This window comes from Giraffa tippelskirchi, chromosome 12 (assembly GCF_054371585.1).
Source record: "Giraffa tippelskirchi isolate mGirTip1 chromosome 12, T2T-mGirTip1v1.2.pri, whole genome shotgun sequence".
In the NCBI taxonomy this organism is placed as follows: domain Eukaryota; kingdom Metazoa; phylum Chordata; class Mammalia; order Artiodactyla; family Giraffidae; genus Giraffa; species Giraffa tippelskirchi.
The window spans coordinates 149,840,777-149,868,333 of NC_137286.1; the positions used below are offsets into that span (position 1 = coordinate 149,840,777).

At 56.3% G+C, this 27,557-nt stretch overlaps 1 protein-coding gene across 5 annotated transcripts in view; it reads right to left on the minus strand.

Moving 5' to 3' along the window:
• The window catches only part of RASA3 (RAS p21 protein activator 3), an 80,002-nt gene that overhangs the window by 13,172 nt on the left and 39,273 nt on the right, over positions 1 to 27,557 (minus strand). For 4 of the 5 annotated variants that reach the window (XM_081551598.1, XM_081551597.1, XM_081551600.1 and 1 more), the window contains exons 3-16: positions 26,260 to 26,363; positions 16,577 to 16,671; positions 12,903 to 12,979; positions 9,077 to 9,157; positions 8,693 to 8,765; positions 7,584 to 7,660; positions 6,175 to 6,279; positions 4,976 to 5,132; positions 4,464 to 4,612; positions 3,804 to 3,918; positions 3,252 to 3,326; positions 2,720 to 2,843; positions 2,284 to 2,390; positions 1,430 to 1,507 (exon numbers count right to left, since the gene is read on the minus strand). In XM_081551598.1, coding sequence (XP_081407724.1) covers positions 1,430 to 1,507; positions 2,284 to 2,390; positions 2,720 to 2,843; positions 3,252 to 3,326; positions 3,804 to 3,918; positions 4,464 to 4,612; positions 4,976 to 5,132; positions 6,175 to 6,279; positions 7,584 to 7,660; positions 8,693 to 8,765; positions 9,077 to 9,157; positions 12,903 to 12,979; positions 16,577 to 16,671; positions 26,260 to 26,363 — 1,417 coding nt within the window. Of the gene's footprint in view, positions 1 to 1,429; positions 1,508 to 2,283; positions 2,391 to 2,719; positions 2,844 to 3,251; positions 3,327 to 3,803; positions 3,919 to 4,463; positions 4,613 to 4,975; positions 5,133 to 6,174; positions 6,280 to 7,583; positions 7,661 to 8,692; positions 8,766 to 9,072; positions 9,158 to 12,902; positions 12,980 to 16,576; positions 16,672 to 26,259; positions 26,364 to 27,557 lie in introns of all 5 variants that reach the window. The other variant, XM_081551601.1, reaches the window with a different exon arrangement.

The following is a 27,557-nucleotide window of genomic DNA, read 5'->3' on the forward strand; positions in this document are numbered from 1 at the left end:
CGGGGCCGTGAACTCAGTAGAAGGGCAGGGGCGGGGGCCCTACGAGTCACGGCTCAACCCTTTCCCGACAGAGCCCAACGGGCCCACCTCCGAGGAGCAGGCCACGTCACCGCCCGTGCATGGAGGATCCAGCACCCGCACCACTGCCCTCACATGTGGACCTCAGGGCCCCGCACATCAGTCTCGAGGGAGCCCCCATGAAGGGGAGACAGAATGAGCTTGGGTCTGGGGAAGGAGGGGCTGCCTCTGGCTGTGTGTGGACAACGCTTTGGTCACTGGGTGGCGCCCCAACTTCCTTTAAATGCTCAGGCTGAGAATGCCCAGCTGTGCAGTAGGGCTGGGCAGTGTCTGCCGCCAAGGGCGCACCTCTGCGGATCCACATACAGCAGTGGCAGTGCTAGCCACCTACAGGGGACAGTCCCTGTGCACAGGTGACACCACAGCCCACAGGGGATGTCACCACCTACAAGGACAGTCGCCACATACAGGTGATGTCACCACCTACAGGGGTCAGTCACCACCTACAGGGACAGTCACCACGTACAGGTGATGTGACCAACCACAGGAGATGTCACCACCTACAGGGACAGTCGCCACATACAGGGACAGTCGCCACATACAGGTGATGTCACCACCTACAGGGGTCAGTCACCACCCACAGGGACAGTCGCCACATACAGGAGATGTCACCACCTACAGGGGATGGTCACCACCTACAGAGACAGTCACCACATACAGGTGATGTGACCACCTACAGGGGATGTCGTCACCTACAGGGACAGTCGCCACATACAGGTGATGTCACCACCTACAGGCGTCAGTCACCACCTACAGGGACAGTCACCACCTACAGGGGTCAGTCACCACCTACAGGGACAGTCACCACATACAGGAGATGTCACCACCTACAGGGGATGGTCACCACCTACAGAGACAGTCACCACATACAGGTGATGTGACCACCTACAGGGGATGTCGTCACCTACAGGGACAGTCGCCACATACAGGTGATGTCACCACCTATAGGAACAGTCACCATGTACAGGAGATGTCACCACCCACGGGGGATGTCACAACCTGCAGAGACAGTCATCAAGTACAGGTCATGTCACCATCCATGGGGGTCAGTCACCACCTACAGGGACAGTCGCCATGTACAGGTGAAATCACCCACAGGGGATGGTCTCCGTGTCTAGGCGACGTGACATCACCGCCCACGGGGGACGGTCTCCGTGTCTAGGTGACGTGACATCACTACCCACAGGGATTGTCACACCTACAGGGCATGCCACCCCCACATGCTGTCACCCTGTTTCTCCCCAAGGGCACTCTTACAGCCTCATATGGGGGGGCCAGGCCGTGGCTCTCCTCACCCTATCACTCCACGTCCTCCCTCGTGTTGAAAGGAGAACTAAAGTCAGTGACTCACGGACTTGGACTTGGACAGGCTGCCTAGAGTCTGAATGGTCTTCGAAACAAGTGTCAGCGTCCTTGATGTCTGTGGGTCCTGCCAGAGACAAGAGGGTGACGGTCTCTCAGACAAGTTGTGACTGAGCCCAGAAGTGCCACCAACAAAAGGAAGGACACCCCAAAAAGCCGTCCCACGTGCGTGTCATCCGTGAGGGAGCAGATACCCCCCAAACTGCTGGACTCACAGGTCCCTGTAGACCCTCCGCCTGTGTGTCTGGGACCTGCTGAAGAGGCGGCCTCCGGGCCATCCACATCCAGTGCTGCCAGCCAAGGGGCAGATCTCTGGCCACGTCTCCCAGGACGCTGCCCAGGGGCCCCTCACCCTCCACACCGTTCATAGGCTGAACTCAAAACCAGGAACGGGCCATCACTCTGGGCTTTCCACCAAGTGCTGGGGCCGCCTGGCACTTTGTCCACGAGGGCGTGGGCCTCACTCACGGTCATGGCGGGAGTTCAAAAGTCACATGACCACCTGGCCTGAATGATGACTGAATATACCCAAGGTCAGGGACACTCTGTCTTCCCATGGCGGGTGGGGTGGCGTCAGCCCTCAGCTGAAGCCTGGTCACACCATCCAATGTTTTTAATGACATGACTTAGATCAGAATGTCTCAGCACCTCCCGGAGATAAGGACTTAAGGGCCCGTGGCTCATCCATAACCCAGTCACCACATGGAGCTGTCTCTGCACCTTCCCCCACTTGGCTAGCAGCACCTTCCCTAACCCCTGCTGGTCCGGGGGGCTGGATGGGTCAGGACGGCTGGACGGGTCTGGTTGACTGGTTCACGTGTCCTGTGTCTGAGGCTCACTCACCGTGTGGTGGGGCGTGAGCTGGAAGAGGTTGGGGGACAGGATGGCTGGAGCGAAGAACCTCAGGAAAATGAAGCTACTCACAGCTGTGTACCTCACGTCCAGGTCATCTGTGGTCGAGACACGGACAGACAGACTCCCCTGGGCTTTTGGAGCCGCAGGGAAAAACCGGGGCCAGGAAGAAAATGGGAGCCACTGGGACAAAGCTCGGCTGTGAGCTGTGATTCCCCGGGCAGGGCTGGGGCCTGGCTCCCCCAGGGGTGGGTGTAGACAGGGGAATGTAGACAGGAGTGGGGAGAGCTGGGGAGTGCAGACAGGGAGCCCTCCACACTGGTGCCTGACCCCTCCCAGCAGCAACGGCCGGAGCCGCAACCCTGACGGGAACTGCGAGTCCTCTGCTGCCTGGAGGCCTCCCCACGAGGGGCCCACGAGCACTCACCCTGGAAGCGCTTGGCAGCCGCCTCCCGCAGGGAGAAGAAGATGTCACACATGACGGTGGGGCAGCTCACCCCCGATTTGGTGATGACGCTGAACACGCGGTCGACGAATTGCCGCAGGTTCTCCTGCAAAGGCAGAGAGAGCAGTGTCGGCTGCACCCAGCCTTCCCGGGGCTGCGGAGCCAGCTGCTCAGAGCCCTGCTGCCCCTGAGGCCCTCGGGCAACAGACTTCCCGCCACGGGTCAGGACCGGTGTGCTGTGGAGTCCAGACCCTGCATCCAACCAAGGAGGGCAGAGGGGCACGTTGTGGCCCCTCCCCTGCCGACCAAGGACCCATAGATGGCACCACGGGATGTGACCGCAGAAGGCCAGGCCCCCTCTCGGCTCTTTAGAGGCACAGACAGCGTGATCTGTGAGCCGCGGGCCAGGCCTGGAGCACAGTGTGGCGGCCGGTGCCCAGGTGGCCCCCACAGCGCTGCAGTTCAGGTGCCTGGGTGGCCCCCACAGCCCCGCCCATCCAGAGCGCGGCCTCACCATGTTGCTCTCCAGGCTCTCGCCGTCCTTCAGCCTCACGGGGTCGATCTCACAGGACTTGTGACTTTGGCAAATCTACAAAGAGTGTTCAGGACAAGCCACACGTGAGCTGAACTGGGGCCCAGGCGGGTGGAGGTCCTGGCGGGCCTGGCCAGACCACGGAGCGCCGGCTCACGCAGGGTGAGCTTCCACGGGTTCATTCACAGGTCACCCCAAGGTGCCCTCAGGGCTCGGTTCACAGAGCAAACCAGACTCTAGTCTCAGTCCTCTCAACTGCAAAGGACCCGTTTCTTGTGAAACGGTTCTAAGGAAACTCCCCTCCCGGAAAGGGGACCCATAGGAACGGCCTCTTGGACTGGGGAAGGAGGTGTCCTCCCATGGGTCCTCCTGTCTGAGTGGAATAACGGACTTTCTGAAGTATTTTTCTAATTTGAAAAATGAGGGAGGCTCTGGGATGCTGGGAGGCCCCCTCAGGAGGCTGGGGAAGCTGGCGTGGCGGCGACAGCTCTGGGCTCCGGGGGCGCCCAGGCCTCCCCTCCTGCAGGCCCTCACCTCCTCTATGGTGGGTTTCAGGGTGACGTGTAGGTACTGCATGCCTGCCAGCTTCATCGTCTCATCGATGCACTTGGATGTCAGTGAGTTTCCTCGGAAGATGGTGTTGGGGTCCCTAGAAAACAGCATGGATAGGGAGGCGTCCAGGGGGTAGGGGGCTGCCCTGACCAACGAATGCCTTGCAGCAGCCAGGGGTCCAGGCCTGCCTGCTGCGTAACTAACCCCCCACCACTACGATCACCACAGGGCCCCCAGGGCCCCACACTTCAAGAGCCGCACCTGGTCTTCAGGGACTCAGGACAGCACCAGGGGCAAAGGGTGGCCTCACCACACCTCCACAGACGTGTATGGATCTTTCTGAGCCGTTGGTCCCAGCAGAGCCCACCTCCCAGAACAGTGGCAGGCCCTGGGGAGCAGGGACTCGGCCCCTGATGCGGGCTTCATGCTGATCCCACAGCCCCAACCTTGGAACGGAACTGACCCCAGGCACCCAGCTCCCCACTCGCCTGCCCCCCACCTTGTTCCCAGGAGAAAAGGCAAAGTTTTAAAAGAGTCAGCATGTCTGTGAAGTCTGCGTGGCTCCCTCTGGCTGCCTGGGCCCCCGCCCAACCCCTCATCAGGCCGGGACCCCAGAGGGTCTCGGGCCCAGCTGGCACTCACTGGGTCCTGCGGACCTCGGCGCTGGCGATGGCACTGATGAAGGGCACCACCCGGCCGTAATGCAGGAAGAGCCGCACCAGCGGGATGGCCGCCTCCTGCTTCTCTCTGCAGACCTCGCCCAGGATGTGGGCCGCGGATGCGGAGACAGGCTGGGGCAGGGGTGCGGGAAGTGAGCCCCTGTCTGCCCGGCCCCGCTCCGGGTGCCATGCCCACCTGCCCACATGCAGCACCAGCCGGTGTGCAGAGGGCCCGCCAGCGACTCTGGGGTCATAGTCAAAGAAATCGCAAGTCCTGGGCTATGCTGGGTTTCCCGGGGCTCTCGTGTGGGGTATGGGGGTTCCTGTGGCTCTTCCTATGGGGGCTGTGGGGTCCTCACCCCCAGTAAAGGGAGACACAGATGGTCCCAAGCACTAGGCAGGCTGGGAGGTCTGGGCTGATGGGGGCGGGGGTGGTGGGGAGGTTGCCAAGTGCCGGGTGGTGGTGGGCAGGGCCTTGGGGGGCCATGTAGGTACCTCCACGTCTGCCGACCTCAGCAGCAGGTCCCGCAGGGGGCTGTAGTAGTCAGAGGAGAAAACGTGGTCTTCTGTGTAAACCACATTCAAACGCAGGGAGCCTAGATCCCCTGGCTTCAAGCTCTTGCTGCCGTTGTCCCGAGGCTGAAGGAAGTACCTGGTGCAGGACACACGGACGAGCAGCATGAGGCCATCACTCCCCAGGGACCTGGCTGCAGCGGTCCTCCCGACAGGGGCTGGCTCAGCGTCCGAGGCGAGGGGACTCGCGGACACTCTGCAGGACACCCCTGCACGTCCCCAGCCCTCAGTGGCGCCACCTGACCCCCCCTACAGGGTCCCTGCACCTGGGGCGTCCCCCACCTGATGCCCTCACCGAGTCTGCATGGGGGGCATCCCCCGTGGTTGCTCACTTTGGGCTGATCACAGAGCCACAGACTCAGAAGGGGAGGTGTGGGGATGGGAGGAACAGGCAGGGCCATGAGCAGTGCAGGAGACTCTGCAGTAAAACCATTTACCCTGGAGACTGACTCCTGAAAACGGCTGTCGCTGAGCAGCGCCCGGGGGAATGACCCTCAGAAATGGACATTAGTGGGGAGGGGTGGCCCCAGGCACAGGGGCACCCAGCGGTGCTCCTGACGGATAACCTCGCCCTCCCAACCCACCCATGGCCTTGCAGCACCCAGCTCCCTGAGCTCTCATGCCAGGCAGGCTGAGGTATGAAATGGCTGAGGCATTGACCACCTGCAGGCCTCCCGTCCAGCCCCATCCCAAGGCCAGGTTGTTGGTCAAGCAGGGCCGCCTGGGAATTGAAAGAGGAATTCCAGTTTCCTGGGATGGATGCTCCCTGGAGCATAGCACCAACATCTGCCCACATGTTCACAGGTGAGTAGGCTCTGGGGTGAGGTGTGAGGTGAGTTATCTGCACCTGCCCCCCACCTCAGTGGTGAGACGGGGCAGTGAAGCCACTGTCAGGGGCTCAGGCTCCAAGCCTGGGGTCTGCTCCCTCCCTGTGACATGGCGATGCGACCCGTGGGCCCAGGAGCCTGGAGTTGAGGCAGGAGGCAGGGGGAGGGGCCCTGGTCTCAGGACACCTGAGGGCCCGTCTGCCGGCACCCAGAGCCATGAGCACAGCATGGGGAGACACAGCTGGCATGGTCACCATCATGCAGAAGATGCTGCTGGGCCGTGGCTGCCCTCACCAGGCTTCATGGGGGCTGGACTGCCGCAGCACCTTCAGCGGGACCCTCAGCTCCCCCAGGAACTCGTCTCCGAACTTTAGGTTGCTGGCGTTCCACAGGTCCACCCTGGAAGGCAGAAAGAATGGGGCCTCTTACCAGGTGGCCAGGCAACGGGAGCCCCAAAGCCCAGAACTGGGGCAGGACAGGCCCGCAGGCCACTCTGAGCACAGCTGAAGCCTGAGGTCCAAGCAGCTCAGGCCCTTAGAGGGAAGAGCTGCTCACCCAGAGCCCCACCCCACGGCCTGTCACTACGAGGAGGCTGAGCTTGCCAGACAGATCCCAGGCTGCCCCTGACTGAGTGTCAGAACTTCAGGCTTCAAGGGAAATCCTGACCCACAGGAAAGCAAACTTAAATGGTGTCAAATCTGGAAAAGCCCTATGGTTCTCATGAGCATGGTGGTCAGACCCACTGTGGCCAGCCCAGACTGAGGCTTATGATCTGTCCCCAGACACAGGGGGTGGTGCTACAGCCAGGGAGGCAAGAGGGCTGGCGAGGCCCAGAGGGATGCTGGACCTTGCCCTAGAGGCCCCACTGCGAGGCTTCGAAGCAGTGGAACCGTGCACCAGACCAGGCCTCACACGCAGAGGGGCTTGGAACCTCTGCCTTGAAGCCAGGAAGACACTGCAAAGTGAACACAGACCATGTGGCCTCTAGCCACCACCCAGCATCCTCGTGTTAAAATGACCCAGAAAACTGACGTTCCTGTCTATAGATGAGAGAGTTAAATCTTAGGTAGGTTGATAAGGAGTCCAGGGCCCTCGAGGAGGAGAAAGGGACAAACATTTTTTTCTACATTGCTTTGTCTTAGTCACCTAAGACATGTTTTCTTAAACTCTGAGTTGTTGTGACAACAATCTTTAAGACTAATTTTCTTTAAACCTAGAGCTAATGATTACACAACAATACAACCAAACAATTCATCTTGCTCAAGGGTATGTTTTTCCTTAAGCTCTGAACTAATGATTATAGAACAACCTCTCGCTCAAGGGCATGTTTCTTGCTCTTAACAGGAACCTTCTGACCAACCTTGTTGTCTTAAGAGTATGTTGTGGGATTGGGTCTGGCAGAAGTACATAAAGCCTTGATCAGACTATGGAGGGGGGCACTCTCCATCCCCCTTCTGACGCCTATGTCAGAAGCTCTCTCTCTCCTTTTTCACTGTAATAACACTTCTGCCACACAAAAGCTCTGCGTGATCAAGCCTGGTCCCCGGTCCTGAAGCTAAATCTTTAGAGGTCACGATCCAACATCGTTCACCATAAGCTATCATAGATGTTGCCCAGTTTCTAAAACCAGAACAGGGATCCAGCAGGACATAGGAGCCCAGGCGCACTGCCTGGGAATCTCGACCCCAAACACCCTCACTCACCGGATTTCCAGCTTGTCCACGTCCTCCTCCTCAAAGTCGAAGTGAGACTTGCGGCTGTAGCTGCAGGGCCTGGTCACCTGCGGGGACGGAGAGAGAGCGTCAGGCTTCTGCTGCCCCTGGCCGCCTGCTCACTCCTGCACAGCCTTCCAGATGCACCTGTGAGGGAGGGTTGGCCACCTTCTCCTCCTGGCTACAACAAGCACATCCCAGGATGGCACCGGTTCTTCATCCAGGCTCTCAGGCTGTGCCTCTAGCCCTCCACAGCCACCCAATGAGGCCACCATCGCCCACCCTCTTGAGGGCCCAGGAGGAAGAGGCCAGTGACCTCCGTACATCCTGACCCATCCCTCCAAGTTCATTTGCAAAGTCCTCTTCCACTCCAGCATTTCCAGTCTCCTACAGCTCCAGTGCTCCATGCACACCCTTTCCAGCCCCACCCCGGAAGCCCTGCCCACTGCCCCTTGGACAGTGGCGCATACACTCTGCTCTGGGAGCCCTGATGCATAAGGTCACTGCATAAGGGCACAGCCACCCCACCCGCCCCGTGCTGGGCAGCGAACCATGGAGATGGGAGCAAGACCCTCATGCTTACTATGGTGACCTTTGTGTGGGGACGATGGCCTCTCGAGCGTCACTGAGACTGGCACCTCTGAGCCAGTGGTCGGTAGTTCTGTGCCAGCCTGGCCCTCACCCGCCAGCCAACTGGTGGTTCCGGTTCTAAGGGGCAGTTGGGGGCTCTCGTCTGAATGCACTACCTCCACCCCCAAAACCTTCACTACTTACGGTGAAACAAGCCTCCCTCTGCTGCTCAGGGGAGACTGGGTGGAGCAAAAAAACCCAAACCAAGCCAGCCAAAAAACCCCAAAATCTTGGTAATTTGGAAAGTATTAATTTGTCAGCATTCAACACAAAACCGGGTCAAACTGGAAGCAGCAAACAGCCTTTCTGCCCAGGGAAGGAAGGAGTTCCTGGGGGTTCATGCTGCAGGGTGGGAGGGACTCCAGGTGAGGGACAGCACCCAGAACTGTCCACAGCAGTGACCGAGGGCCCTTTTGCCAAAGACCCTGGGCTGTGGGTACTGATTGTGTTTGTGCCACTGAAACACCGACCTCAAAGTAAAACACTTCGTCAAACTGGGGGTTGTTGGTCTTCTTCTTCACCTTTGTCTTCTTCGCTTCTGACCTGCGTTCGAGGGGAAGGATCGGATGGAAAACACTGTTGACGCTGATTCCACCAAGGCTGGGCCCTCCAGCGCACAGACCACCTGGCCCTCGCGCGGTTGCGTCTCCAGCACCAGATGGTATGCAAATCAGGACCCTTTACTGAGCCAGAGACACCCACGTGAAGAACAAGAAGGCTTTCTTCTTACAAACTTTAGGCCATGGAGGAAACAGAAGAAGTGAGACCTACACAGCCTGCCTGGCCCACCTGCTTTCCGGAGGGAAGCCCCGCCTCAGGGACCTCGCCCACCCTGCAGCTGAGGCAGTACTTGCCTGCATGGTCCTGCCAGGGTCACTGTGGCGTAGGGGTCACACTGCCCGTTCACGATGGGGAGGCCCTGGCATTCGAGGATGCTGAGGAGAGAAGTGGGGGTCAGGAGGGGACCCGAGGCCCAGGGGCCATCTCTCACAGCCGCCCTGAGGTCTGGGAGGGCAGATGTCTCAACAGCTTAGGCCAAGAGCCACAAGTCCCCGCAAAGTGCTTCCTGGGCTCCCATCTAGTAAACAGAGATGGACACCCTGGTCAGCAGGCAGCAAACACCTGGGGGCAAGAGAAAGTGTGTGTGCACCCACGGGAAGGACAGACACGTTTCCAGTGTTGGCTGAAAGCAATGCACAGCATGAGTTGAGGGCCCTGTTTACGTGGTGGACTTTCTGAGGACCTAGCCCAAGATGCAGCCTCTCAGACGGCTCTGAACAGGTGAGAGATGCCAGGGTACAAAGGAGCGCCTGCAACAAAGACCAGGTGGTCGGAACATCAAAAGGTCACTGTTAATTAAACCCAAACACTTCAGGTTAAGGAGTTTAGTGCTTTTCCACACATGGGAAGACATGGGCGGGAGTCTGGGCTCACTGAGATCATTCCTCTGATGGGCACCTCCGCTCTCTAAGGCCAGAGTCCTAGACTGTCCACCCTGAGACCCTCGGGGCAAGGCGCTGCTGGGGGCGGCTGCAGTGGCTGCTGGCTTGGAGGTGCAACGCCCTCTGTTTACGATACGGCAGGTGACGTCCTTTGTCCGCAGCGCAGAGCTCCCTGAGCGAAGCCCCTGCCTTCCGTCCCCAGGAGCTCGAGAGAGGTCTACGCAGCCCTGTCAGGCAGGAAGCGGGATTCGGTCTGTGCTCTCGGGGGGCCTGAGGGACCAGCACTGCAGGGGCTCACAGCCTTGGCCTGCGCGCTGCCTCCAACGTGCTTCTCAGGCAGGGAAACCCCATCTCAGGCTTTGCTCCATCAACTGCCCTGGTTCCTGGCTCCCTTTGGGTCTGGATCGTGGTCACACCAGCTCTTGGACTGCCCTTATCCATCACCTGTCACCCTGGTCTGTTGCTGGACAGGCCTTGCTCCTGCTTGAACTCCTGGCTTGATGCTGGATGCTGTGAGCTTCACATTGTCAGTGCCCGGGTTCTGGGCTCCTCTGTGCCGTCAGAGGTTGTGGTCTCTTGTTTGAAGAGACTGCTCCACAGCTCTGTCCGGGAGGTGCCGGTGGCCTTGTCTGGGGACAGTTTGGCCCCACTGCCCGGCGTGGCCCCCAGAGTCTGCTGAGTGTCCGAGTGAGTGCGTGTTCTCCACTGGGCTGGGGGAGACTCAAATGACCCCCAGCTCTGTGGCCCCTTTTGCCCTCAGCCCTCTTGCCCACCTGGTCCTGAGGGGCTCCACCCTGTCCATTCGTGCAGGTCCAGGGAGTGCCACCAAGTGCCCTGCCCTGCAGAAGATGCCCCGGCTCTGTCTCTCTTCTCACTTGCCTTGGGCTCCACTGGGGGAGCTCGCTGGCTGTGTCACCAACGCACGTCCAGGACAAAAGTGGGCCTGCGGTGACCTCGTCTGCTTCCTCACGTCCGCATGGCTGGTGCAGACGGCGTCAGCTCTTTAGTCCTCTGAGGTGAGAGAGGGCACGCGTCCCACCGTCCCATCCTGGCTGGAAGCAGAGCCCTAACCCCACTCAGACGCCAAGGGTCTGAATGTCCCGTCTTCCTGCCTCAGGGAGACTGTGGTCCTGCTTACTCCTGCAGGTGGGCACCTGGGTGGCTTCTGCCCCTCGAGGGGGCCTGGTGGTCCTGACCCTTCATGGGACCTCCTCTCTCAGGGTCAGAGCTCCTCTGTTTCTGCTCCGCGAGTGGGTGGCCCCTCTCTCCATTTCTCTGCCCACTGGACAGGCTGGGCCTCAGGAACTTTAGCGAATGTCTTCAGGTCTTTCTCTTCCACCCTTTCTGGAATTTCGCACTTCACTCCCTGCTACTGACCTGGTCTGGGGTCATCCTCATCCTCCTGCCTCCGTGAACTAACTTCTCATTAAACAAGAATCTCAGGCACATTTCCAGGGATGGGGATGAAGCCGTGAGTTAGCCAAAGGCTCCAGTGAGGGGCCCAGGGAGGGGCTTGTGTGAGGGGCTTGTGTGAGGCTGACACCCTGAGAGGCCGGCGGAGGGGCTTGTGTGAGGCTGACACCCTGAGAGGCTGGGGAGGGGCTTGTGTGAGGGGCTGACACTTGAGAGGCCGGGGGAGGGGCTTGTGTGAGGGGCTGACACCCCGAGAGGCCGGGGGAGGGGCTTGTGTGAGGTTGACATCCTGAGAGGCCCAGGGAGGGGCTTATGTGAGGGGTTGACACCCCGAAAGCCCTGGGGAGGGGCTTGTGTGAGGGTGACACCCCAAAAGGCCCAGGGGCTCGGTAGCCCAGCAGCCACAGTGGCACAGTGGGTGGATCTCACCCGGGAGAAACACACAGGGTGACCCGCTGGTTGGAAGGGTGGGAGGAGGTCCTCAGTTGGGGGGCGGGGAGCTGCAGCCCTGGGGCTGGAAGCAGGAGGAGGGATTCACTTGCCCCCACACTGTGCCAAAGGCCCAAGTTCAAGGCTAAAGGATTTTTATCACATCCAGTTGTAAATCAGGGAGAAGGCAGGATGGTAGGTTTACTTTGGAGCCTCAGGGACAAAGGTTTCCTGGCAGCAGCTTAGTCGGGGAGCAGTTCTTCCTGCACCTGGCATCTCAGAGACGTGCCTGGACGCGGGGACAGCCGCCTGATAGACAGCCACTTGCCGGCCGGCACTGCCCCTCCTCACCAACCAGCACTCAAGGCTCTGAGCGGCATGGGGCCGACCACCAAAACATCTCAGAGAGAAAGGAAACCCGACATGCTGCCTCCCAGGATGCAACACGCACAACGGGAGACGGGTCGTGGGTTCATCAGCCCTCCTCCCAGGGACGTCGCTGCAACAGCTGCACAACCTGGTGCTCGAGCCTGTTCAGGACCCATCTGCCCAGAGCCCATCTCAGTGGAAAAGGTACATTCGCAGCAGGGTATGTGCCTAAGCTGACCCCCCACACACAGGTGGACACTCACCCCTACAGAGCTGCAGGCACACACCCATAGGTGCACACTCACTCCTGTACACTTGGGCGTGCACACACACACACGTACACTCACTCCTACAGACTTGCAGGCACAGACCCAACAGGTGCACACTCACTCCTGCACACTGGTACACACACGTGCACACTCACCCCTATAGACATGCAGGCACACACCCAACAGGTACACACTCACTCCTACACACTTGCAGGCACACATCTATAGGTGCACACTCCTTCATACTTGCACACACACTCACACAATTGTGTACACTCACCACTGCACACCTGCAAGCACACACTGACAGGTGCACATTCACAAGTGTGCACACACTCCTACACACTTGCATGCACACAATCACACAGGTGTGCACACTCATTCCTACACACCTGCACACACAGAGGTGCACACATGCACACTCACCAAGCATTATGGGTAGAGGCAGCTAAGATTTGGGGGTTGAGGTCAGAGGTCAAACCTCAACTCTGCCCCCAACTCACCATTTCCTTGAGCGTAAAGCCAGGGGCGTGACCCCACCTCTGCTAAACGTCACCCCGAGTGACTGGTTATTCGCAAAAGCCAAATACGCCACCCCCCGGGTGAGCATGTGCCTCCCGAGGATGCTCAGACCGTCTCTGGGGGAAGCCCTACTTCTGGGAATCCTGACTCATCTGTTTACAAATCACGACCTGCCCACTGCCCAGGGTCATGTTCAGAGCTGAGGAGACCGGTGGTGGGGCCATCCCGGGTCTTACCGCGTGGCCAGCTTGTGGCAGACGACGCCCGAATCGGTGATGACTTCACTCAGCCTCAGCTCCAGGTGGACCTTGCCCTGGAAGGCACAAGGACAGGGGGTCATGGGGGCCATGAGCAGTGGGAGCTCGCGGGCTCCCATCAAGGACAGGTGACAGCTGACCCTGCATAGCATCCATGACCCGTCTACCTGCCCTGCTCAGATCCCAGAGTTTACGCCTCCAGCCCTCCTGCTTTACATTGGGCGGGCTGCTGACAGCAAGTGCTGCTTCAGAAGAAAGAAAAAGAAAAGGCCCTGAGGGCGCAGTGTCTGCAGCGTGTCCAGCCGCTGCTTGGGCTAAGCTCATGGCACGTCAGGGGTCTCGGGCAGCGAGGGCAGCTCTGCTCCCATCTTGGTGTCTCTGTGTCCACCGTGAGGCTGGTCGGAGGCCAGGAGCCTCAGCCCTGCTCTTCAGGAAGGAAGTCAGGGCTCATGGATGCTCTGGGAGGAGCGGGCCGGGCTGGAGGAATGCAGCTGGGCTGGGGCTGTGTGTGCAAAGGGCCCCTGGCTGAGGACAGCAAGTGGGCAGGACGGACAGGTGGACACAGCCAGGGCACTATCAGGGCTGCAAACAGAGCGGGGAAGACCAGCCCCCAAAAGTCCAACAGGAGGAGCGTGGTGTGGGTGCTTCTGTGAGTGCTGCTGCTAAGTCGCTTCAGTCGTGTCCGACTCTGTGCGACCCCACAGACGGCAGCCCACCAGGCTCCCCGGTCCCTGGGATTCTCCAGGCAAGAATACTGGAGTGGGTTGCCATTTCCTTCTCCAATGCATGAAAGTGAAAAGTGAAAGTGAAGTCACTCAGTCGTGTCCGACTCTTCACAACCCCATGGACTGCAGCCTACCAGGCTCCTCCATCCATGGGATTTTCCAGGCAAGAGTACTGGCAGAGTGTGACGTTAAACTAGAGTGACTTTCCTTAGAATGCAGCGGCACTGGGTCACTGTCTCCAAGTTCCTTTCCGAAACCTCCCACAGACACAGGGGACATTGGCTGCTTGGCTGCACATGTAAGTGTCCCCTGGGCTTGCTCTGACCCCAACGGGAGCCATGCCCTTACCTCTCCAGGGAGGTGGCTCCAGAACCCCTGCCAGGTTGAGGGCTGGGGTGGTCCCCCTCCCACAGGAGGGTCAGCTGAACCTTGCTCATTAGCTGTGAGCCCAGGCAAGATGTCGGAGAAGGCAATGGCACCCCACTCCAGTACTCTTGCCTGGAGAATCCCAGGGACAGGGGAGCCTAGTGGGCTGCCGTCTATGGGGTCGCACAGAGTCGGACACGACTGAAGCGACTTAGCAGCAGCAGGCAAGATGTAGTAAGACATCAGCAAGGGTTCTTGCATTATGCTGGTCTGAGAGAAGAGAGACTCAGGGCAGAGCACTGAAAATGCTGACTTCATAGATTTCCCAGTCTTATTTAAGGGGAATAATGACTTAACAGCATCACAGACCCACATGAAAACATCCACTGGGACAGACCAATCTGCTTTTAAACACATGTCAGCAAATCTAGAAAGCATCACAGCCACTCTCAGATCACACTGGAAACTGAACTAGAACTCAGTGATAGATAGAGAGCTAAAAATAACAAAATATATGGAGATTAAACAACACATTTCCAAATAACAAGGAGGCCAAAGCAGAAGTTTCTGGGAAAAAACTTTGAATTTGTTTCTTTTCATAAGTTGACATGAAATAAAGCATCAAGATTTATGAGATACAGTCCTAGCAACATTTAGAGGGAAATTCAAAGCAGTGAATCCAGATATTGGAAAAGACGGAAGGTCTAAAAATCAATAATCTAAGCTTCCACCTTAGGAAACTAGGAAAAGAAGAGAAATTAAATCTAAAATGCCAGAAGGAAACAAATAAGTTGAATCAAAGCAGAAATCAATGAAACTGAAAACAGGAAATCAATAGAGAAAATACATAAACCAAAGCTATTTAAAAAAAAAAACAGTAAAATTGGTAAACTTCTAACCATGCTAAAAAAAGAGAAAGAGAACACAAGTTACTAAAACCAGAAATAAAAGCGAGGCGTCGCTGCTGGCTCCAGGAAACCAGCTGTGGTTCTGACAGCAGGCCGAGATCCACAGAGGGTGCCACGCGTGCTCGCGTCAGCCCACGAGGGCACACGCAGGCACACCCAGGACTGGCGGGATCTGAGTGGTGTTGGGGGCCCTGCCCAGGTGCACAGACGTCACCAGGCGGGGTCCGGGGAGGGACAGGGCCCCGTCCCGATGCGTCTCTGAGTGTGAACAGGCTAACCAGCACTCCCTGGGCAGCATTTCCTGTGACTTCCTACGACTCGATAACAACTTCAGAACTAAAAACTAAGCTTTTTCAAAAAGACAAGAAAAAGGGAAATCTACACTTGCCACCAGAACAGCATTTAAACCTGGGGACTGAGTGGCTGCAGGTGGAGTCTCTTCAGAACAGCAGTGATGGGAAGGTGCGGACGGCGGCAGCGGGGACGGGCGTAAAGCACACGCAGCACACGTGTCTGAGCCCCTCCAGAGCAGGAGAGGCCGCTGTCCCCCACCAGCACTGGTGTCACAGTCAGGACCGCCCCGGACTCGGGCACCGTCCCTCGTTCTGAGTGATCACAGGCCCCTCCGCCTCCCGCAGCACACGGGGCCTCAGTCAGGATCGACCAGGCGTGAGCAAGCACCCTGGGCGTCTCAGCGCACCTGTGTGCCACCTCCCTGTCACAGTCTGGGTATTGACCCAGTGGCCACGAGGCATCCGCAGCAGAAATCCTGAGCCCCGGCACACAGCTCCGAGCTCAGTGGAGGCCCTGGGCCCACGAGGAGGCATGTGGACACTGGGCCAGGAGCCCGGGAAGGCCTCGTGGGCCCCCCTAGAGGGTTCGGTCCGTGACCCTGCTGTTTGACCCCCGGGAAGGCCTCGTGGGCCCCCCTAGAGGATTCGGTCAATGACCCTGCTACTTACAAAACCCTGCGTTATGGGGAGGAAGCTGAGGCCCAAAGCACCAGGGCCACACTCCGCTGAGCTCAGTGCAGGCCCGGCTCAGCGCTGGCCCCGGGCTGCCATGCTGCCAGCCGAGGTTCTGGTCCTGGAACACCAGGCATGGCCTAGGCTTGGGGACAGGCTGACCGGGAGCACAGGCAGGGTCACCAGGGAAGAGAAGACGCAAGCAGGCCCCCCGATGAGCGTCTCCTGGACCCCGGGCCCAGGCAGCAGCCCTGCTGGGGGAGAAGCCCCGGTCCTGGTCAAGGTGTCACTCCCAGTTAACACACAGCCGGGGCGCCAGGTGGGCCCTGGGGATGCTCAGGCCATGGGCCCTCATCACCTCTTTGGTCCTTCCTGGGGCAGGGAGCCAGGAACATGCGTGGGCGCCTCCAGCAGACAGAGGCCCACAGCCTTAGGTTTTCTCACCTTATTCTCTTTTATCTTCAATTATCTGTTACGTTCTTTTGCATTTTACATTTTTAAGCTGCACAACTAAGTCTCACAGCAACTGATGGAACAAAAAAAATGAACCACCCAGGAGGACACACCCAGGGGACAGTCTGCTAACCCTTGTTTCCGCTGAAGACCGGAATCCTGAATCTGTTTCTCTAGACACAATCAGATCTCCTCCACCCGGAGGTACCTGGTCCCATGGGCTCCGTGAGCCTCACCTGCACTTCGGAGTCGGCATCCACGTGCTGCAGCTGGAACCATGTGTCCCTGTTGTGGTACTTCTGCAGGTCTTCCTTCTGGATGGCCACCTTTCCTGGAAGACCAACGCAGAGGAGACCAGTCACGCGGGGCCCATCTGCCCACCCAACCTGCCTGGCCAGCAGGATTTCCACTATCATTGTCAGTCATCTCAGACAGAAACCCAGAATAGAGCATCGGGAGACGGACAATGCGGTAAGGTCACAGAGGCCACACTTTGTCTTGGAAGTGCCACGTCCACCCGAACACAGCCCGTCACTGCCATGGCGTCCACAGCCTGGACCTGGACGGGCTCCTCCTCCCATGTCACCCAGACTGTGGGTCAGGGGCACCTGGTGGAAATCCTACAGATTGGGGCGGCTCTGCCAGGGGTGCTGCCTGGGCCCAGGGGGGTGTGTGGGATGGGATGACGGGGCAGGAACCCAAGGCAGCCACGTCACAGCCCCTCCTGCCCCATCATCCATGCTGTGGCACGTGGTGGGTGGTGTCTGCTGAGGACTTTGCTGCAGATCCCCTAGAAATGTGTGCGCTTGCATGAGCCACAGATGAGAACTCACACGTGTGCACACCTAGTGTGTGTGTGCTTGGATGAGCTGCAGCTTAGAACTCACGAGTGTGCACACCTAGCTCATGGGAGCACTCACAGTCGGTTCATACAGTGTGTGCACGTGTGTGCGTTTAGCTTATGTAGCATATGTGCACACGTGTTCCTGTCAGACCTGCGGAATGAGCCGGTTATCACCGGCCTGGGTCAACAAATCAGTGTCTCTTGACGTGTGATCATGGGCCCTCTGCATCAAAACAGCCGCAGGGCTTCCTAATGCAAGTTCCCAGGCTTGTTTCAGATGAGAACGCAGCCTCCATGGTGGAGGAATCTCCAGAGGAATTCCTCCTGGAATCTGCATTTCCACAAAATCCCCAGGGAACTCCTGGGGTCCCAAAGTTTGAGGATGCCCACTCTCAACAGTTTTAGGTTCCTGACACAGGCTTGGTACTGAGGAGTCAGAACATCAGTGAAAGCATACACATATGATGTATATTACCTGGCACAGAATTGTAGTGTTTAAATATATATCTATAACCATCATGCATTGTTCATTCACCTTTTTCTTTCCAGTAAAGCGCATGGGCATTAGCAGACGTGTGCTCACGGCTTGGGGGGACAGAGGGCACCAGGCTGCCCACCTGTCCCCACACTCTGTGGCCTCGAGCATGGGGACCATGCTGTCCATCAGGGAAGGGGAGGTGGGAGCCTGGCCATGTGAGCATCCCTGTATACACATGTCCTAAATACACTGTAAATCACATAAGGAAATAGGAACGATAAAGGACAACATAAAATTAAACGTTTTTTAAATTCTTGTTTCCTTTTGGAGCTCAGGACACACAGCCTAACTCAGGACCACAGTCTCATCACCAAAGGCGACACTATTGAAGAGCCCGGAGCTGGCGGGCCAGCCCTGCCCTCACCCAGGACACACAGTCCTCCTCTCCAAGGAGGAGTGCTCCATCTTGGGCTTCCGCAACGATACGCGCCGGCTCCCACGAGACAGGAGCACTGGCAGCCTCACAGGGAGGCCTGCCCCAAGGGTCCCCAAACCTTCTGTCCCCTCGCTTTATCCAGCAGCCGTCTGGGAGGCAGGTGGCAGGTCGCTGATGTGGTCTGGTCACTGAACAGGCGGCCTGTCCTGTGAGGCTCCAGGCCGCCTGCCTCGTCAGGCACCTTTGCCTTCCCGTCTTTCTGCCTCGTTCTTGTCCCCAGATGCCATCCCACCAGGCTTTCCCATGATGTGCCCTCCTCTCTGGCTCCCCTGGGACCTGCAGGCAGCCTCGCTGGGGCCCGGTCCCATATGCCAGGAGGGGGGAGGTTTAAGGAGAAGGATGCCCTGCTGCTGGGCTCTGGGGGCTCAGGACATGCACCCACAATACAAGGGGTGGGAATCAGAGCCTCAGCAGTGAGGAGGTGTCAGCCCCAGAGGGTCCCGCACACTCCGCACCCCGCAGCCCCCGCTTTGTCTCGACCCTCCTCTGAAACCCGCCATCCCTTCCCTAAGATATGCTGCTAGCCTGCGTCACCAGCTCCTACTCATCGCTGGGGTGTCTCCCCGTCACATATGTGCTTTAAGAGAAACTGAAAATGCTTGTTTCTTCTTAGTCTGTCTTCTGTCTAGTTTTGCAAGGGCAGTTGGAGTACCCAGCTGGGTGAGACAAGGTCTCCGCCCTGCAGTTTTCACATCCTGGACTCCAGACATCAACAGATGCACCTGCCGGACACAGTCAGAAGTTAGAAATGAAACAGGGACACACCATCCCGAGAGCCGGGGGCTGCGGCGCTGTTCCCTGCCTCACCTCCGTTTTTCCCTGCCCGCTGTCCCCGCAGCACATCAGCATGTCCACCACGGTCCTCCGCTCACCTCCCACCATCACACGCAGTGGCTCAAGGCCAGCCCTCTGTCCACTTACAAAGTGGACGCAGCACACCGGGCTCCAAGGGTCAGCACCAACCCCTGCTCACGTCGACCTTGCTGGCTCAGCTCTGGCCATGCAGAACCGAACCTGCCCACCGTGGGCCTCACAGGGCACTGAGGCCACGGCACACAGTCAGCTGCGGAGCACATGCCAGTTAAGAGGCAGAGGGCACGGTGCACACAGCATCACAGGGTGCCGCAGAGTACCAGCCACAGGAGATCAGAGAACTCAGGTCACAGCCAGGAGGGCCTTCCTCCAATCAGCACCAGCGACCCATCCCAGGCGCCTCCCCTACCACCATGCCTGGTTTTGGGGGGCATCTTGCCAGGGGCTGACGTGGGTTCCCCCACCTCTGACCTCCTGTCAGCAGGCAGAGCCCCCAGGAGAAGACTGCTGCTTCTCCTCTTGGCTGCTACAAAACTCAACCCTTTTCCCTGATGGGAATATGACTTTGAGTCTTGCAGGCATGAAGCCACAAGAAACAAACATTTCTTGGAACTGAATTGGGCAATACATTTCATTGAAAGGGATAAAGAAATTTTCAGACTCCATGATTAGTTCAGCTGGATAGGAGGGTTACATTTGAAGTTTGAGATTTTAAGTAACCACAGTGTTTTCATGATTTTTTACTGGAGTAGGGAGGACTCACATATTTATACTCAAATGACTTCTACAACTTACACTTCAGTACTACTCTTTACTTTTGGAAGTGCTTAATTCAAATTTAAGTGAGTAATACAGAAACACAGAATAAAATCCGAAACATCCAAAAAGATATAAAATACAGCCAAGAATAAGTTTGTCTTTCCCCTGCTACAAAGGTTCCACCTTGGGGTCATCTCTGTCATCCGCTGCCAGCCTGCCCTTCTAGAGGCTGACCACGTCAAGAACATATGGACGTGCACTCTTTACATGTGAGAGGCGGTGCTTCCACAAGCTGTCCTGGGGAGCACCCGACCTGCAAACCAGTTAAATGTGCCCAACGTGTCATAATCCATAGCTTCCCTGATTGATCTTGGTGACATCAGGTCACTATATCCCCTAGGCCTCGCCCACTCAGGAGGACAGACTCAGGACCCACTCAGGAGGAAAGGTGCAACAGCCTTTCCACCACTAAAATCCCTGTGTTACTTCCTCTGGTGGCACTATACCTGCTGGGGTCTATTCAGAAGAGAGAAGCATGTCAGGTAGTTCAAGAAGGGGCATGTGATGTGGGAACAGGTACAGTACAGAGGGTGCAGGAAGGTGGGCAGCCAAGGGTGACACCTTTAGGACAGCAACTAAGGAGGGACAACGGGACGCTTCTCCAAGACAGGCGAGGGAGAGAGAAACTCTCGTCACTCCTGTTCATCCTGATGTCCAGCAGGTGCACGGAGGCAGAGAGAGAAACAAGGGCCTGCAGGCTTGAAGGGAAGAAATAAGCCTTTACTTAGAGAATCTACAGGAATAGCTAGTAGAGTAGCTGTGTTTAGCAAAACCACAGAATACAAAGTCAGTACGTAAAAATCAAGTATATTTGTGCATAGAAGCAATGACAGTGGAAACTGAAATTGAAAACACACTAACAACACACCCATAAAATGATGGTTTTATGGCTTGACCTTTTGGTGTACTACATGAGAAATCTTTGTCTACAGCATCAAAAACATAAATATAGGGATATATGCATATATAAATGTATATATATATATATATATACACGCACACATGTGCACACATACACACTCCCCACACATATGTTTGTGTACATGCAAGATGTATATACTGAAAACACATCACAAAACCCTGATGAAAGAAATTAAAGACCCAAGGACATGGCGAGACATGCCATGCTGGACAGTCTGAGACTCAATTTTCTTAAAGTGTTAATTCTCCCCAAATTAATCTACAGATCAATGTAATCTCAATTATTTTGGAAATTGAGAAGCGGATCAAAAATGTAAATGACAATTCAAAGGACCTAAAATAGCAAGACAAGTTTGGAAAAGGACAAAGCTGACGAGCTCACAGGCCTGATTTAGGGCTCACTGTGAAGATACAGGGATTGCGACAGTGTGATGCTGTGTGAGGGAAGGCGTGCACATCAGGGGAAGAGAACAGAAGCCACAAGTGGACCCACACACGTAAAGTCAACCGACTCGCAAAAGACGCCGAGGAAATTCAGCTGGACGTCTACACGGAGAAAAACAAATCTTGCTATATGTAAAATATACTTGAAATAGATCTAAATATAAGATCTAAATATAAGAACTAAAAACAGAAGATCTTCACAACCCTGGGGTAGGAAAAGAATTCTTAGATATGACATCAAAAATACAAACTATAAAAAAGTTTTTATAAATTGGAGTTCATCAAAATTAAAAACTTTTGCTCGTCAAGACACTAGTAAGAAAATGAAAAGACAAGCCACAAGCTAGAAGAAAATACCTGCAAATACACATCTGATAAAGGACTTGTACCCAGAATACAGTTTAAAAACTTTAAAAATCTCAACAAGAAAGCCCAGTTACAAGGGCAAAGATTTGAACAATTTACCAAAGGAGAGATATAGATGGTAAATAAGCACGTGAAAAGATGTCCAAATAATTCTTCATTATGAAAAAGCAGTAAAACTACAGTAAGAGACTACACACATATTAGAACGGCAAACGTGAACTGAAAGTGCAAGAGGACACAAGTGCTGGAGAGAATTCAAGCGGTGCGTTAGGAAAGCGCCGTGTCAGCTTCTAATGGAGGTGGACATACACTGCAGGGGACAAAAACCTTTCTCCTACTCTTTCAGGTTCTCTGGCCGCTGTAACAAGAAAAATTAATGAGGGAAAAACAGACAGGTTTATTAATATGTATCTCAAATACATGAGGGGAAACCTGGCGATGAGTAACTCCAGGAGGCGGCAGCAACTCAGAGCATCTCCACCTAAAACAACAGTCACGGATTTTCAGAGGAGTGACGACACAAAGGAAGAGCTTCAGGGGAACTAGAGAGTCAGAGGGCTCGCTAGCTTCAGGGGAACTAGAGGGTCAGAGGGCTCGCTACGTGGGCTCCTCGGGGGTCACCTCCAGGCTGATCAGGGTCTAGAGTTGTCCCGGGTTGCAGGGCAGAGAGATTTCCACGTGTCCACTTCTTCTCAACTACCTTCAGCTCAAACAGTTTCTTATACCAAAGTGGCCTGTTCGAGATGGCAAATTCTGCTGTCTTCTAAAGCCTACAGAATGCCCCAGCAATCTTACTCCTAGGTATTTTCTAAGAGAAATAAAACCATTTGTCAACACAAAGACCTAGTCAAGAAAGTTGAGGGTGGCTTTGTTCACAGTCACAAAAAACTGGACACAACCCCACCCCCATCTGGTGATGAGTGGGCAAAAGCGGACTTCCCTGCAACGGGCACAGTGCACAGACTACAGCTCAGTAAACTGGCCTACAGACAAGGGGGCCAAGGTATCACAGCAAACCCCCACCTTGCACAGAGAAACTGCAGGACGCCCCTCCCACCCTGACAAAGGTGGGAGACGGCGGGAGGAGCCCAGCCGCTCGGCCAGCCCCACCAGCCACCCTCCCAGAGCTGGCGGCCCTGACCCAGCATGACCTCGACCACACGCGCACAGAGCATCTCTGCACCCTCCCTGGGGCACCAGGGACCCGGCCCGCGGAGGGGCCCATGCGGGGGTGCCCACACGGGGCCGCACAGGCAGAACCGGGCGCCGTGCCATCAGATCACACGGCAGACGTGAGAAGCTGGCGACACTGTGCTTGTTTCTGTGACACAAATTTATACCCTAGAATGTGGTTTCTCATCCTGGTAACAACATAATTGCCAGTCATAACTTTAAATTACCCCTGGAGATCAGACAGCCTCTTATTTTTATGGCTATGAGAACGATTTTGAAAACTCTAAATCTGGTTGCACCCTGACACATCCCAATTTTAAAGCCACCAGGAACTGCTAAACCATGATTTTGTTAGTTATCTTTAAAAATAGCAGGTGCCTTAAACAGAATGATTAATAAACATCTTTGTTGTTCAAGTCGCTCAGTCATGTCTGACTCTCTGTGACCCCACGGACTGCAGCACGCCAGGCTTCCCTGTCCTTCACCATCTCCCGGAGCTTGCTCAAACTCATGTCCATCAAGTCGGTGGTGCCATCCAACCATCTCATCCTCTGTCATCCCCTTCTCCTCCTGCCTTCAATCTTTCCCAGCATCAGGGTCTTTCCCAATGAGTCAGTTCTTCCCATCAGGTGACCAAAGTATTGGAGTTTCAGTTTCAGCATCAGTCCTTCCAATGAATATTCAGGACTGATTTCCTTTAGGATGGACTGGTTGGATCTCTTTGCAGTCCAGGGAGCTCTCAAGAGTCTTCTCCAACACCACAGTTCAAAAGCAGCAATTCTCTGGTGCTCAACCTTCTTTATGGTCCAACCCTCACATCCATACATGACTACAGGAAAATCCATAGCTTTAACTAGACGGAACTTTGTTGGCAAAGTAATGTCTCTGATTTTTAATATGCTGTCTAGATTGGTCATAGCTTTTCTTCCAAGGAGCAAGTGTCTTTTAATTTCATGGCTGCAGTCACCATCTGCAGTGATTTTGGAGCCCGAAAAATAGTCTGTCACTGTTTCCATTGTTTCCCCATCTATTTACCATGAAGTGATGGGACCCGATGCCATGATCTTCGTTTTTTGAATTTGCTGAGTTTTAAGCCAGCTTTTTCACTCTCCTCTTTCACTTTCATCAAGAGGCTCTCTGGTTCCTCTTTGCTTTCTGGAATAAGGGTGGTGTTATCTGCATCCCTGAGGTTATTGATGTTTCTCCCGGCAAATTTGATTTTAGCTTGTGCTTCATCCAGCCTGGTATTTTGCTCCATCAGGTAACACGTCAACTTCCAAACCCAGCGCTCTGTCCCCTTTCCTCCTTGAACAAACCCTGGTGTGTCCACCAGCAGCTGGACAGAGACGCCCCCGGCACTGCGCAGGGAGTCCACGGCCGCGGGAAGTGAGGTCCGCTGGACACAAAAGAACCGCTCCCGCAGCCACGGTGAACACAACGTGCACCGAGGGGCAGCCCCCTGCTGACCGGGGTCTTGGCCAACAGTGGTGGCCACGTGGGCACCAGGGAACGGTCTGAGGGGGCTCCAGGCCGGGAGGCACCAGACGAAGACCTGAGAGGCTGGAGCCCACGTCTGGCCTCGAGGAGGAATCACCAGGGATTGATAGCTGCTAAGGGTTCGTTTGGGCACCATCCTGAGGGCAAAGGTGGCCAGGCCTACAGGGTGAGCTGCATGAAAGTGCCCCTCCCTGCCTCCCCCACATGGAAACCTTCTGGATCGAGAGTTAAAGGTCCTACTGGCAGCCCAACCACAGCTCCATCTTAAACAAGTCAAGTTATGAATTGCCTGAATTCCTGTGTGATCCAGGCCATGCACTTGTCGAACAAACCCTGGTGACCTCTACTTAAAACTCAGCAGTTTCCAAGAATGCTACTTGTTGCCCAGACCCAGTAACCAGCATCTGCATCTTGACAAGTGTGGGAAGCTCTGATCCATGTGCTGAGAACTCTGCTAGATGCTTCCTCAAAGGACCTCAGTGCCAGCACTGCCTTCAGACTTTTTCTGAGGGCTGCTGGCCTGGACACAAACACTCTTGACCGGTCACGTGCGGGTGGTGAGCAGAGCTAGCCGGACGCCCCAGGAGCGGGCGGGAGACTGCAGGGTCAGGGGCTGTCAGAGTTAACTGCTCTGCCCCAGAGCAAGCACTGAGACTGCTCCCGCCAGGAACAGCCAGGCCACCAACGATCAGCTGGATCCCGAGGCTACAGCTGAGCCTGTGTTTGGGGGCTCGGGTCTAATTCTGGGGCCAAGGGAACTGATAGGGGTTTTCTGGGACAAAGGCGCACCCACCAAACGGGCAGCTCTGGGCTGCTCCCCCTTTCAGGTGGGCCTCACTCTCTCCAGGATGCTGCTGTATCTGGGACTCTGACACCTCTGAGAGGCCCTGAACATCTCTGAGAGTCCCCAACACCTCTGAGAGCACCTCAACAGCCCTGAGAGCACCCTAACAACACAGAGAACCCTTGAACATCTCGGAGAGTCCCCAACACCTCTGAAAGTATACCAACACCCCAGAGAGCCCCTGAACACCTCTGAGAGCACCTCAACAGCCCTGAGAGCACCCCAGCACCCCTGAGAGCACCTCAACGCCTCTGAGAGCACCTTCAACACCCCTGAGAGTACCCCAATGCCTCTGAGAGCACCTCAACACCCCTGAGAGCACCTCAACACCCCTGAGAGCACCCTAACACCCCTGAGAGCACCCCAATGCCTCTGAGAGCACTTCAACACCCCTGAGAGCACCTCAACACCCCTGAGAGCACCCCAACATCCCAGAGAGCCACTGAACATCTCTGAGAGCACCCCAACGCCCCAGAGAGCCCCTGAACATCTCTGAGAGCACCCCAACGCCCCAGAGAGCCCCTGAACATCTCTGAGAGCACCCCAATGCCCCTGAGAGCACCCCAATGCCTCTGAGAGCACCTCAACACCCCTGAGAGCACCTCAACACCCTGGAGAGCACCCTAACAACCCAGAGAGCCCTTGAACATCTCTGAGAGTCCCCAACACCTCTGGGAGTATACCAACACCCCAGAGAGCCCCTGAACATCTCTGAGAGCACCTCAACAGCCCTGAGAGCACCCCAACACCTCCGAGAGTACCTCAACACCCCTGAGAGCACCCCAACACCCCTGAGAGCACCCAACACCCCAGAGAGCCCCTGAACAACTCTGAGAGCACCCCAATGCCCCTGAGAGCACCTCAACCCCTCTGAGAGCACCCCAACACCTTGAGAACAGCCACTCAATAGGTGGGTGCTGGGTGTCAGGGATAGGCAGTGGGGTGGTTGGAGGAGCCCTTGGGAGTCATTTGGGGTCAGGTCCAGGGACCCCACTGTAGCCCTGATGGACAGCTCCGAATGTGTTTCCATGAGCTCATGGGCCGTTGCCCCCACACCCACTGATGGCCAGCCTGGGACAGCCAGCAAGGGCAGGCGAGATGCTGGTGCAGTTGGCTGGCTCAGATGGGGTGTCCAGGAGACACCCCAATTCCTCCAGAACAAGTCCCCGTTCAGAAGAGGCAGAGAAAATGAAGAATACACCTGGTTGGTTGGTCGGGACCTACCTATGATGGAATCCCTCCGGAAAACGTCTCGATCAAAAATGTAAAAGGACAGGTGACGGAAACTCCGCGGAATCTCACAGTAGAAGTCCTCTCCATAGAAGGGGCTAGACAGAGACAGAGGGACAGTGTTAGACTCTGAGCCATGTCCCCAGTCCTGGGGATACCGGGGCTGGGGGACACCATGCTGGGGTGTCAGTCCTGGAGGGGACCAGTCCTGGGGTGTCAGTCCTGGGGGACCAGTCCTGGGGGTGTCATTCCTAGGGAATCAGTTGTGGGGTGTCAGTCCTGGAGGGGACCAGTCCTGGGGGTGTCATTCCTAGGGAATCAGTCCTGGGGTGTCAGTCCTGGAGGGGACCAGTCCTGGGGGTGTCATTCCTAGGGAATCAGTCCTGGGGTGTCAGTCCTGGAGGGGAACAGTCCTGGGGGTGACAGTCCTGGGGGTGTCATCCTAGGGGGATCAGTCCTCAGGGGGTGAGTACAAGGTTGGGCCATCATGGTCCAGGCCACTCCTTCTTGGTCAAGGGAAAGCCCACAGTGTCTCTTTGTGGGGACAGAGTTGGAAGCATTTTTCCAAAATGAAGGAAGCTGTGGATGGTGGGGAGCAGGGCGAGACCCCCTCATGTGCCTGTCAGACGGTCTCTCCTTTCTGGGGGACCCAGGGGGCCCATAGCCCAAGCCCCCCCGGTTGGCACATTTGCCCAGGCATCTCTGCACACGGGTCATAGGGGCACGACTGCAGGCTTCTCCAGATAAAGGAAATATGCAGCCCAGGGACCAGTTGGCCTGAACTACCGCTGTATGACGAGGGTTTAATACTGGCAGCCCTGAGGTCGGCCAGAGTGCCTTCCTTGCTAATTACAGGGAGAAGTTCAAAAGCAGATTCCCCTTTCCCTGAGCCCAGATGTGCAAACACCTCCCTCTGCCAGCAGAGTCATTTCCCACCCCCCCTCCCCCAATGCCGCGCCAGGCTGGCACCGCCCCGCCCCCACAGGGCCAGCCTTGAAAAAGAACCTGGTTTTCCCCTTTTGCGCTGTCCTATGTCGCAAACACGGGCATCCGTTTCCCAGGTCTGGGGGAGGGGAGGGCAGGAGCCACGGAATAGAGGGGAGCCTCCCGTGAGCCCCAGATGCACCCCAGGGCAGCCCACACGGAGCCCCGGGGTCCAGAGGTAGGGCTCAGGACCGCCCTACAGCACAGCGAGAGCCGGAAGCCAGGCAGGCAGGGCCAGGTCTCCAGAAAGGGCACCGGCCAGCTTAAGCAGCTCAGCATCTGGCTGATAATCACGCATTGGTTAAACC